The sequence below is a fragment of the Puma concolor genome, chromosome E3, assembly GCF_028749965.1.
Source record: "Puma concolor isolate L17-30 chromosome E3, mPumCon1.1.hap2, whole genome shotgun sequence".
In the NCBI taxonomy this organism is placed as follows: domain Eukaryota; kingdom Metazoa; phylum Chordata; class Mammalia; order Carnivora; family Felidae; genus Puma; species Puma concolor.
The window spans coordinates 41055715-41067887 of NC_141682.1; the positions used below are offsets into that span (position 1 = coordinate 41055715).

Genomic DNA, 12173 nt, shown 5'->3' on the forward strand with positions numbered 1-12173 from the left:
TGCGGCATGGCGCCGCTCCAAGCCGGCGCAGCTCAGCGGCGCCCCCTGGCGCTCGGGAGGGGCTGCCGAGCGCGGGCGTCGGGGACTCCGCTCCCTAGCTGTCCCTGGAGCAGTCGGGGGCGGGGCCTGTGAGGAAACTGCGGAGGGCAGGTCCTCGCCCCAGGGAGAGATTGGTCCGCGGGAGGGGAGGGGGCGGGGCCTCATGGAGGGTCGTGATTGGTCCTCTGGGGGGCGGGGCCTCGTCCCGGATCCGGGCAGTGATTGGGCCTCGGGAGGAGGGGCGGGCCCCGGGCGCCGGCCCGGGGGCAGTCGGCCAGTGGCCTCGGATCTGTCCGAGGAAGCGGTTGCCCCGCAGTGCTGTCGGCGCCATGTCGTTCTGCAGCTTCTTCGGGGGCGAGGTTTTCCAGAACCACTTTGAGCCAGGTCTGTTCTGTGACCTCCTGGGAGGGCAGCGGGGAGGGGGCGCGTAGAGAGTGGGCGTCGCTGCTCTCGGGCGGTGGTGGAACCCTTGAGCCCCGGGAAGGGCGGACCCCACCGGGGGCGAATGTGATCGCGCGGGGAGCAGCGCATGTGAGTAAAGGGGACCGCGGAGTAGGGGGGTCTGGGGAGCCTGAAAAGTAGGGGTTCCTGAGGGGGAGAGGGGACATTAGAGCGAGGGCGTTGCTGACCTCGAGGAGTGCGTGAGCAAGGCCGTTTCTGGGAGGGATCCGTGGGGTCAGGGTACAGGGAGGGGGTGACGCCGGTGCGGGGATCCGGATTGGGATCTGGACTTCAGAGGGACACGATCGAGGATCTTGTCCTAGGGCATACCCCTGATGATAGCCCTGCCTTTTCCCCTCCCGGGTTCCTGGGATCCACAAGGTAAGCTGGCAAGCACAGAGCGCTCCCTTCGGACCCAACGTGTCTTCCCGGGTGCCTCCCCCCATCTGCCCAGGGCCCTTGGGTTGGGTAACCAGGAGAGCCGCTGGGCAACCAAGTGCCAGTGAAGTTTGACCAGACAGCTGGAGTGGGGGTGGGGGTGTTTGGGACGTGGACAACCGTCCCTCCAGGCCCCAGGCTTTGAGAGGCCCCGAGTTGTCCCCTTCTGGGCCGTGCTGTCTGGTAATGGCCTAATTTGGTAAAAATGTGCCCCACAGGCAAGACTAGGGCAGTGCACTGCCTCGGTGGGAACCTTTGGGTGTCAGCCCTCTAGGAGGCTGGGCGGTGACACTGGGCATCTGTGGATGTCAGCTGTGGCACAGGACTCTCTAGGCAAAGCCCTCCACCGAGGCCCTCTGGCGGTAGGCCCCCAGTTGTCCTCAGGGGGCTCTGCCAGGCAGGAAGCTCCACTTCCACAGCAGCTGGGCATCCCCCTCTTGCTTCCTTCTCCAGTGGCTGGCAAAGGCTGTGTAGTTCATGGACTCTGGGGTAGGCTGTCCTCAGGGTGGGCACTGGGTGCGGGGTTCCCCTGTGGGGGGCCCCAAGCAGTTACCTGTTCCGCAGGTCGGTTTTGCAGCCTTTTTCCCCCCCCTCAAAGTGATCTTTTGGGGCTGGGTTAAAACCTGTTCTCTTCCCTGGGTCTCTGTCTTCCTGGGCCCCCTGTCTGGCCTGGAGACCTGTTTGGTGGGACCATTCTCTTCCCTCACAGAGAGCAGGCCGGTGGCTGGGTGTCCAGCTCAAGGCCTCCCCGGCATCAGGAACGGCCACTTGGAAGGGAGGTGGGCTGGGGCCTGCTGGGGTGGGAGTGCTGTCTCCTCATCATACTGTCTGGGCTCCTTCCTGACTGCACACCCTCGAGCTGTGTTTTGCATCACTGGGGCACTGCATCTCTAAAACGGAAAGGTCCTCTTACAAAACAAAACTGAAAAAGGGGCTCCTGGCTGGCTCAGCTGGTGGAGCATTGGCACTTTAGGCTCGTGAGTTCAAGCCCCACATTGGGCACGGAGCCTACTTGGAAAAAAAAAAAAAAAAAGCAACCACAAAACTAAGCTAAACTGGAAGGGTCTACATCACAGGACTGTGGATAAAGTTCAATGAGATAAGTGTGAGAAGTGGCTCTTCGTGGCACATGCTAAGGACCACTGAACGTGAGCTCAGTGGTGTGTTCCAGGCCTGAGAGTGGCAGGTGTCAGCGTGGGTAGAATGTGCAGCCCACCCTGCAGACGGGCGGTGCTGTGTTCTCGCCCCGAGGATTTGGGCACTCACCCCAGAGAGGCTGGAGCCAATGTGTCTGCCTTTGTCTTTCCTTCTGCCCCCAGGTGTCTATGTGTGTGCCAAGTGTGGCTACGAGCTCTTCTCCAGCCGCTCAAAGTATGCACACTCGTCCCCGTGGCCGGCCTTCACTGAGACCATTCATGCTGATAGTGTGGCCAAGCGTCCGGAGCACAATTCGCCTAAAGCCTTAAAGGTGGGTGGCAGCCCCAGGGGGTGGGGAGGGGTGTTGGCCAGGGAGAGCCCGAGGTGGCTGCTCCTTCTCTGCTTCCCCCACAGCTCTTGGGGCTTAGAGTCTGTCTGTGCCGGTCTTCTGGCCTCTGCCACCCTACCTGGGGAGCCTGGGGTCCTAATGGAGATGGGGAAACGGGACTGCTTTCCTGTGTGGGCTCTGGGATGGAGGTTGACCTCTCCTGCCCACAGTTACTTTGGGAAATGGGTGGGGGGAGGACACCATCTCTGCTGGTGGCAGGGGGGCCATCGCTGCAGTTGTTTTGTGGTCTTTCCAGGTGTCCTGTGGCAGGTGCGGCAATGGGCTGGGACATGAGTTCCTGAACGATGGCCCCAAGCCGGGACAGTCCCGCTTCTGAATATTTAGCAGCTCGCTGAAGTTCATCCCGAAAGGTGAGCAGCTGGACACAGGCCTGTTGTACATTTCAGAGGCCCGGGGGTGGGGGACACACGGTTCTTGTCCACTCGCAGTGACGAAGCATCGGGACACCAAAGCACACTGCCCAGGAGCTGCCCAGGGCCACTCCAAAAAGGTGGCTGCAGGGCAAGGACAAGGGCAGGTGTCCCGATGGGTCACGTGTGCCCCAAAAAAGGGGCATCTGTGGTGAAGGGCTTTCTGTGGGGGCCTGGACCTTCCCAGAGATTAGAGGGGGAGGCAAGGCCAGGCAGACGCTGAGGGCTGGGCTGTGTGGCCACAGCCTTGCTCCTCAGCCTCTCTGAGCTGGCCTCCTGCTCTGCATAGTGGGTGTGATCGCAGAGCCTCCTTCACGGGCTGTTTGAGGACAGCCGTGTTGATGTGATGCACCTGGGGCCTGGCACACGGTAAGCGCTCCCGTGTGTCCTCCTGTTGGCAGGTCTTCCCTTTTTTTTTTTAGTGTTTATTTATTTTTGAGAGAGAGAGACACGCACACACAGCGTGTGAGCAGGGGAGGGGCAGAGAGAGAGGGAGACACAGAATCCAAAGCAGCTCCAGGCTCCGAGCTGACAGCACAGAGCCTGACGCGGGGCTCGAACTCACGGACCGCGAGATCACGACCTGAGCCGAAGTCGGAGGCTCAACTGACTGAGCCGACCCAGCAGTGTTCTTATAACAGATTTCTCCACCCTCTGAAGGTGGAGTGTCCCTACGAAACCTTCCATGAGCCAGAAGGGTGTGCAGAGAAGAGTGCCTCCCAGTTACCGGAAGTTCGCCTCGTGCCACTTCCTTGTTAGGAAAGCCCTTGTGCATCGGTAGCTGTTTTCAGTAACTGACAGAAATCCAGAGGAGTTTCACGTATGATACCTTATCGCTTAGGATTAAAACCGCTGCCTCATTCACGTAGATAATGCGTGTGTAACGCACGTGAAGCGTAAAAGCAAAGTGGCCCACGTCTTGGGGACGAGGGCCCCGGTGCTGGGGTTTGTTCGGCAGCTGTCTCTCCTGTGGGTTTTTATCTGGGCGCAGCGTCGCCTCTGGGCCCTGGCCCTCTTGCTTGCACAGGTTCTCACAAGTCAGCACGTCTGTCTGCACCGCCGGCCCCTCTGGACTCCTGCCCACGCTTGGTAGTTCCAATCCCAGCTCCCCACTTGCCGCCAGCAGGGCCGTGGCCAGTCCCTAATCTCAGTTTGGTCCTCTGTAAAATGGGCTTGCTAACAGCACATGCTGGCTGCTGTCCTGAGGGAGTGAGGCTAGGCGAGAGGGTCCGTAGGGCCGGCGATGGTAAGGTGTGACGTGATTTTGTCCTTTTGTAGTTACTGGCCTTTGTCCCGTGGAGGAGGGAGAGACTGGGCTCTCCTGGAGGTGTCGGGGAACAAAATGGGGCACACAGGCTCCCCCAAGCCGGGCGCCCGGGTGCTCCCAGCTGCCCTGCTCTGCAGGCTGGAGCGGGGCGCCTAGCTCGGGGAATGGTGTCTGGAGCATAATTTAGCAGTGATTTGTGTTTCTCTCCGTCCGTCCTTTTAGGCAAAGGAACTTCTGCCTCTCAGGAGCCGTAGGCGGGCAGCACATACTTACTCTAGCCGGACACTGTGCTGTGGCCACTCTCCGGCCGTTCAACCTTGGAATTGGAACCCCAGACATCCAGACGGGGCGGGGAGGGGGGCTGGCTGAAGCGTCAGGATCTCGGCTCTGCACAGGTTCTCCTGAAGGCACTGCTCAGACATGATGGCCCACGCCCTGCTGCCCGGGGTGGGCCCGGAGGGCTCCGCTCATGTGGGAGCCTCAGGGAGGTGGGCTGGAAGCCTAGCTGGTCTCTGCATGATGGTACAACCCCACCTTCTCTTCTCCGCAGCCCCCTGCCCCCTCCCCGTCTGCCTGGACTCACCCCCGGGGAACCCGATTCTGAGCCTGGCTCTGGCCCTCGCCGAAGCTCATTCCCATCTCCCCCAGGCTGGGCCGTGAGGCAGGGTGCGGAGGGAGGCAGCCCTCGCCGGCTGCTCCGGCCCTGGTCACTATATGATTCACTCTGGTCAAAGCCTTCCAGGCAGCCAGAGTGGTGATGATCTGTGACGGCTGGAGGGGCAGGCCGGGGGCCAGACTTCTGGTCTCCCAGTTACGAGAGGAGAGATCCTGAACCCTGTTTCACAACCTTGCTTCACTCGGGCTTAGGAAAGTGGCTGTTGCTCCATTTCCTGGATTGTGCAAGGTCGGGGCCCACAGCCCGCACCTTCCCGGGAAGCAGTGACTGTGCCTTCCTGTACCCGCTCTGAAGCCCTTGCTGTCCGGGAAGGTGGGTGATGCCAAAGCCCCCTCCCGTCTTAACTCCCGTCTCGAGTAATCAGGAGATCAGTAAACAAACGGAACACGGGCTCGCTGTCTGCGTTCACACCAGGGATGCGGGGACACGGCGCTTTACTTGTTCCACAAATATTTACCGAGTGGTGCTGCCTGCTGCTGGGGAGGCGGCGGTAAGACAGACAGACAGACAGACAGACAGACAGATGGGCCTCCCTCAGGGCCTTCCCCTGTGTTTGGGGAGACAGGAAGTTCACATCAGATGATGATCAGGGCTGTGAATATGTACCCCAGAGGAAGGATGCTCGATTGTGTGTGTGGTGGTGGTGGGGGGGAGGCGATAACCCTCTGGTTATTCCCCAGTTCCAAATGCATAATTGGAGCAGACATACTCAGGAGCTGGGAGCATCCCCACGTTGCAAGGATTGGAGCCTGCAGGTGTGAGGACAAAAGGGCAAAGGTGGTGGATGAGGGATGAGGTTAGAATGGCTGGCGGGGTGGGCGGCGGGAAGGACGGCCAGTGATACTGCTGGTCTGTCTGGTCTGCTCATTCCTTGGGAATGGGACTCCGCCCCTTCCCTGATCCCCAGCCACAGGCTAGGGGTCCCTGCTCTGGCGGTGGTGGGGGGGGGGGTCCCTGCACTGGCCTGTGCAGGTGCTGCGGGCTCACTGTGTGACCTTGGGCAGAGTACGTAACCTTCCTCTGTGGAGCCCAGCCTGTCTCCTGGGTGGGGCTGTGGCAGGGGGTGTCGCAGCTGTGCGGGTTCTGAGTGTATGTCACCCTGTGGGGTTAGATCTCTCAGACACCAGCTTGGTCACTGGGTCGTCTGTGCAGAGGGAGTTGTGCAATGGGAGGGGTCAGCACTGACAAAAAGCACCAGGGAGGACCATGCTGAAGAACCCCATTCGGGAGAGTGGCAGCCTCCTTCTCTAGAAAACATCTCCGTCTCTGCTCTGCTGGGGGGCCAGTAGTGACTGCACCTGCTAGAAAACTGCCTCCTGGGACCGCACAGGGTGTGCCCTTCACCCCACGACTTCAGTCCTATCTCTGCCAGACTTCTCCCTGCATGGACCCCTCTGTGTCCCTAGTTGGGGCTGTCCCAGTCACCTGGGATCATCATCGGCCCTGGGGCACTGCCTAGCACAGCCTGTGACCCATACACTCGGAGGCTAGCGGCCAGTCTTGGCCAAGGGCAAGCCCACGGTAGGTGAGCAGTGACTGAATGCTCAGTGTGTTTCTATAGGCAACATCACCCTGAGTATCTTCCTCACCCTGGTGGGGCAGGGCAGGAACAGGAGGCTTGGAGACTCGGGAGACTTGCCTCAGGCCTCGGGCTCTCTCTGCCCACACTGTCTCTTTCCTCTTTTCTATGCCCCAAACGAGGAACAGTGGCCCTGGGAACATGGTGACCATCTTTTGAGCACAGTCTGAAGGCAGCAAGCATGTTGAAGGGGCCTAGCAGTGGGGAGGCAGCTAGCTGAGTGGTCAGAGGGAATCTCCAGGCCCAGGGCTAGGGCGGACCTCGGGCTTTGCTTACCTCTCCCGGCACCCCTGGCTCAGCAGGTCCCTGAGTAAACTTGGCCCAGGACCAGGCTGGCCTCCTGCAAATTGGGTGGATGTGTCCAGGACATGCCCCTGGGGCTGCTTCTCGGGGGCCAGATCTCCAGCAGGACAGGCTGGAGGGCCTGCCGGAGCCTGGGTGAGGCTGGTAGGGACGCTGTGAGGGACAGTACCTGACTGCCTGCACTCCACGGGCCCCATACAGGTTCACTGGGGGTGGGAAGGGCTGGAAGCAGGGTCCTTGGAGGGGTGGAGGAAGAAGGGTGGTCCCCTTTCATCAGGAGCCTGGAAAAGGATGGCTATGGGCAGGACCTGTCTGCCAGGGGCTGGGGTGGGAGTGAGTTGTCTCTTGTGGAAACATAGATCCCCCCACCTCCTTCTTCTTGCTGGGTTACACCATAACCTTTGGCCTGCAGCCCTACTTCCTCCTGAGAAACAAAAGACGTTTTGAGAACCCAGCTGCCTCCCTCCCCCTCCAGCGCCCCCTCCCTTGCCAAGTGGACCCTCCAGGGCACAGCCTTGCAGACAAGTGTTCTGTTCAGGGGCAGACGGCTCCCCATGCTCTGTCAACACCACTCAACAGCGGCCGGCAGGCCCGTGCACGCGGGGGCACTCAGGGCAAGGGAGGAAGTGGTATGTGTCTGGGATCCCGCTGATCCCCTGTAGGGGCCCGCGGCCCTGCTCAGGAGACGCTGGCAGGGTGCGTGAGTGACCCAACCGTGCTTGGGACTTGTGCTCACTCACGGCTTTCGTTTTCTCTGGGTGACAAGTGCCAGGGAGAGCCGTGACCTTGGTGGGGGTGCGGCCGATTCGTAGGTCCCAGGAAGCCTGTGACTCCGTGCACGAATGTGGGCTGGGCAGGCAAGTGGGAGGGGGCGCCCAGAGAGGACGGTGGAGGTCACCGCCAAGCCAGCGTCCGGGTACCCACCCTCATACGAGGTCCTGGTAGGGGACGTAACGCGATGAACCCCTTCGGAGGCCACCAGTTAGCGAGCGGCGCAGGGACTGTGTGCAGCACCCACGGGCAGGGGGCGAGCTCGCTCCGCGCTGCGCGTGCGCCAGGGCCGGTCTGAGAGGCCCTGCAGTTCCCCGAGGCGCCGCCAGGGGCGCAGCAGCGGCACCTCCGACGGCGAGGGCTGATCCAGTCCCCTCCAGGGACCCCGTGACCCAGCGGTGCTCGGTGGTGAGCGCCGGCGTCCTCCAGCCCGCTCGGCCACGCCGGCCCAGCCTGCCAGTACCGGGAACACAGGTAACTGAGGCCTCCTGGCGTCCGACGGTGCGAGGGCCGGCGGTGTAGGGGCCCCATTTGGTAGGCTTCGCGAAAGTGACCTGTTGCTCCCAGCCCCTTCTCCAGGGCAGCCCCGCGGGACCCCCCTGCTCCCGATGCCCTTTCCTCTTCAGCCTGCGGCCCTTCAGCGTCCTCAAGTTGCTCCTGCTGCCATCCTGGCCCACCTGGGGCACCAGGTTCTGAGGGCACCACCTTCTCGCGTCTGTGCCCACTTCTCTCCTCAATGGTGACAGCTCCTAGCTAGCCTCCCCCAACCCGTGTGATCTCCGCAAAAACAACAACAACAACAAAACAACAACAACAACAACAAAAACAAAAACCAGAAACTTCCCTCTGTGGTTCCTGCAGGCTCTGCTGGCTCTGGTCCCACAGATCCCGTGTCTCCAGCCACCTTTCCACTCCGTGAATGAGAGTAGTGTTATTTACCGCAGCTCCCGGGCTCCTGTTAACCACACCCCTTGCACGCAGACCCTTGCACCTGGGCCTCTAGGCCAGCCAGACTCCACTCTGAAACATGCCCCCGTGTTCCCACCTTCTATACTTTGCTGTTCCTTCTTTCTCACCCCCTCCCCATGTGCCGGAATCCTTCTAGAAGCCTCTCCCAGTGGCTCAGCCCAGTGGCTCTCTCCTGCCCCCACGCTGCGGGAGTCCCGGGCTGGTCTCCTATATGTGTGCACAGACCGGGTCCCTGCGGTCCCCGCTTGCAGGCCTCAGCTCACCCCAGGTCAGGGAGCTCCTTCAAGTCAGTGTCCAAGGTGCACCCATCGTGTTCCCTCCCCCACGCTGAGCCCCATGGGAGAGTGCACAGAGAAGCGGCCAAGAGTGTATGTCAAATTGCACTGCCTTCTGCTCACTCTAGGGGTGAGCGAGCCAAGCCGCACATCTGTGTGAGCGTGTCTGTGGTCTGGGAGATGCAGGGACCCCGGGACCACCTGTCACCTTACCCCAGCCCTAGGGTTCTGCTTACAGGAGCTCAGGGGCAGGAAGCACAGAGAAGATGGGGGGGGGGGGGGGTCGGGGATGGGTGGGCTTCCTGTGGCTGACAGGGGTGGGTGGGAGGAAGGACTAAGGGTTACCTGCAGATAGGCTCCCTCCACCCCTACCCCTCACTGCCCCCCAAGGCCTGTATGCAGGCATAATTTGTTCCTCAAAAAATCACAGAGATTATCCATGCTTCAGAACCTGGGGGAACGGGAGCCCACAGGAGCCAGGGCCCTCGGTGCCCTGCACCCCCACTGTGCAGCCTGCCTGCTGCCCTGGGCTGCCCCCTCCACCTCTGACTCCAGTGGCTTTTTGTTCCCTTAGTCTAGACACTGGGTTTTTGCTGGGCCCCCATCTCTGAGCCAGGAACTCCTGGTGTGTGTCTGGAAGTGGGCGGGTGGGGAGGGCAGAGAGGCTGGAGTTGGGGAGATAGCAATGGCCAGTAGAGGTGACATGGGCAGAGTCACTGTTCTCTGAGGAGGGGGTGGAGGTCAATCTTCAAGGTCCTCTAGCAGGAGCAGGAAAGCCTGCGGCTTAGGGAGGGGGCAGATGGGAAAGGGGAGGAGTTTGAGGCACCGGTCCCAAGATGCTCTGCCCTGGCATCTGGGTTCTGACTCTCCCTTGAAGGCCAAGTGCAACAAGCCCGGCTGTCTGTCTGGCCAACTGTGGTGATGGGGTGCTTCCCCTGGAAATGAGGGGTTGGGGGGGGCGGCTGTCTGTGGGTGTCCTGTCCACTGGCCAGGCTGGACTTGCTTCTGGGTGGCGCGTGGGGAGATGCAGGCTGGGGACCGGTGGGCGAGCCTCTGAACCCCCAATCGTGCACACACATACACCCCACAATCCCGCAGGGTCCTGTGCCTCTGCGGAGCTTGGGGTTCCTTAGCCTGCGTCAGATTCCTGGCTCCCAATGGAAGGTGCTCACAGCCACCTTCTGGCCCATGGGGGGCCCCGCCAGGGCACAGTGCCCTGCTGTGGGGCCATTAGATGAGGCCCAGCCCTCCCCATGCTGCTGGGGGGCTTCTGGGTCCAGAGGCCTGGCTTGGGGCTGTGAAGCTGGAGGTCGTGGGGATGGTGTGGGGGCAGAAACAGCCTTGTTTCTTTTTCTTTTTCTTTTCTTTTTTTTTAATGTTTATTTATTTTGAGAGGGAGCGAGAGCGAGAGCCCAAGCAGGGGAGGGGCAGAGCGAAATAGAGACCGAGAATCTCACGCAGGTTAAGGGAACAGAGACAGAGAATCTCCTGGTCAAGGGAGCCTTTTCATGGGTCCCTCCGGACCCTGGGAATCTTGTCTGCCCTGGCAAACCCTTCTGTGCCACGTTGCCCTAGGCGGAGCTGGTCACCAGGAACAAGGCCCTGGGTTCTGGCCAGCCAGGCCCCCGAAAGTCTTTCCTCTCCAGTCTCGTCCAAGAAGGATGAATAGTGAGTACGCTGTCCCATGCCCACTGCCACCTCACCACAAAGAGTTTAGGAGGTAGACACCCAGAGGGATGGGGCCAGTGTCCGCGTTGTTTGATAAAGTAGGAAAGTGAGGTTCAGAGAGACTTGACGCCTTACTTGCCAAGGTCACCTGCTAGGAGGGGGCAGGTGCTCCTGCCCCACCTCGTTGCCTACCAGGGTGAACTGGGAACAGTGGAGTCCGGGGGGTGGGTGGGCTCGGTGGGTAGACATCTCTGAGGGGTCCCTTTCCAGGAGAAAACCGCATCCTCTCTGTGCGCAGGCAAATCCGGCATCTGAAGCAGAACAACCCCACACAAATCAAGGACAGCTGGGCCTGCCCTTGGCCGCAGCCCCCTCCCCTCGGCCCCCCTTGCAGGCTCCAGGACCCCCGCAGACTGCGGGAGTCGGGCGAGGGGGTAAGGGTGTGGTTCTAGCGAAGGGAGTTCTGGAAGCCCCGCATGTGTGAAATCTCCCCCAGCTGTCCCCCGTGGAGGGAGGGACCGCACGGTGTTAGGGATCACTTTCCAGAGTGGGGCAGCTGCTGACGCACCCTGCTTGTGGGGGCCCACGCTGGGGGTGCCCGCCCTGGGGAGGGGACAGTCTGCGAAAGAGGAAGAGAGGAGCCCGGGGGCGGGGCGCGCACATAGACTCCGTCACTCACACACTCACTCACACAGCCAGGCCACTCAGTCACTCGACAAACATTCATGAGTGCTCACCGTGGTCAAGACTGACCCCGTCCCCGCCCTTGCCGCGCTCACGGGGAGGTGGAGACAGATGGGGTCCAAAATCACCCACCAAGGGAGTAATTACAGTCAGTGGAGGGGACTCAGATATAGCTGGGCAGCTGGGTCATGGGTCTGTGAGGCCAGGCTGGGCCTTCCTCTTGCCGTGACCTCGCTCCCCAGGCCTCTTCCCTGGACTCGCCCCTGTGTCCCCCTCTGCTCTGACCTTCCCTGTCGTCTCCTCCAGGGACGCTGTTTACTAGCGGGCCGCAGCTCGGGCCACTCTTCCCCAGTGCTGCCTCCTCCCAGCCAGCTAGCACAGCAGACCTGACTACCTCAATGTCTGATGGTTGGCCTAAGGAGGACGGACAGACGGACCTCTGCCTGGCCATCCTGCCTGGGCAGGGGGTCCAGTCTGGGCAAGGGGGGATTGAGCCATGTTGGACCCTGAAGGCCAAGGGGCCCTCTGAGGAGATCCAGCTGGCAGAGAAGCTGGCTGATGCATTTCTTCTTCACAGTGGAGGTGAGACCGGACAGGGCGGGAGGTGAGCGAGCCTCTCAGGGTGCAGGGACAGCTACAGGACCGGTGCTCCCATGGCCTGGTTTCTTTCAACTCACTTCCTGCCACGTGGCTCAGAGCGGGGGATCCACTGTGTCTAGACCACACAGAGAGGTGCCAGTGGAGAGCTGGGGCTGGACCCTGATGGCAAGGTAGGGCGGAGGCAGATCGGAGGGGCCACTCCGACATCCTGGGAAGGAGGGAAGGCGGCAACCCCCATGTGTGAGGAGGCTTGCCTGACCATCACTTCCTCCAGAAAGCCTTCCCTGACCTCTTCCTCCATTCACAGCCTTCCACTAGCCGGTCATTGTCAAGTGCCTATTTGGTGCCAGTCTCTGTTAGGTGCTAGGGACCCCCCGGTGAGCAAATGTCCCAAGGCTGCCTTCCTGGGTGTCCCCAGATTTGCCCCCACCTGTCACTTGATGGATGGTGGCTGGAGGGAGGGGCTCAGCTAGGAAATTATCCTTGTCCCCGGACTCCATTCCCCAG

The 12173-nt window shown here is 61.3% G+C and overlaps 1 protein-coding gene across 1 annotated transcript; it reads left to right on the forward strand.

Annotated features, from left to right (window-relative positions):
• Positions 1 to 269: 269 nt before the first annotated feature.
• Positions 270 to 5207, forward strand: MSRB1 (methionine sulfoxide reductase B1). Its single transcript, XM_025916924.2, has 4 exons — positions 270 to 423; positions 2238 to 2386; positions 2700 to 2814; positions 4364 to 5207. The coding sequence occupies exons 1-4, from the start codon at positions 369 to 371 to the stop codon at positions 4393 to 4395; spliced, it is 351 nt and encodes a 116-aa protein (XP_025772709.1). The 5' UTR covers positions 270 to 368; the 3' UTR covers positions 4396 to 5207.
• Positions 5208 to 12173: the final 6966 nt, after the last annotated feature.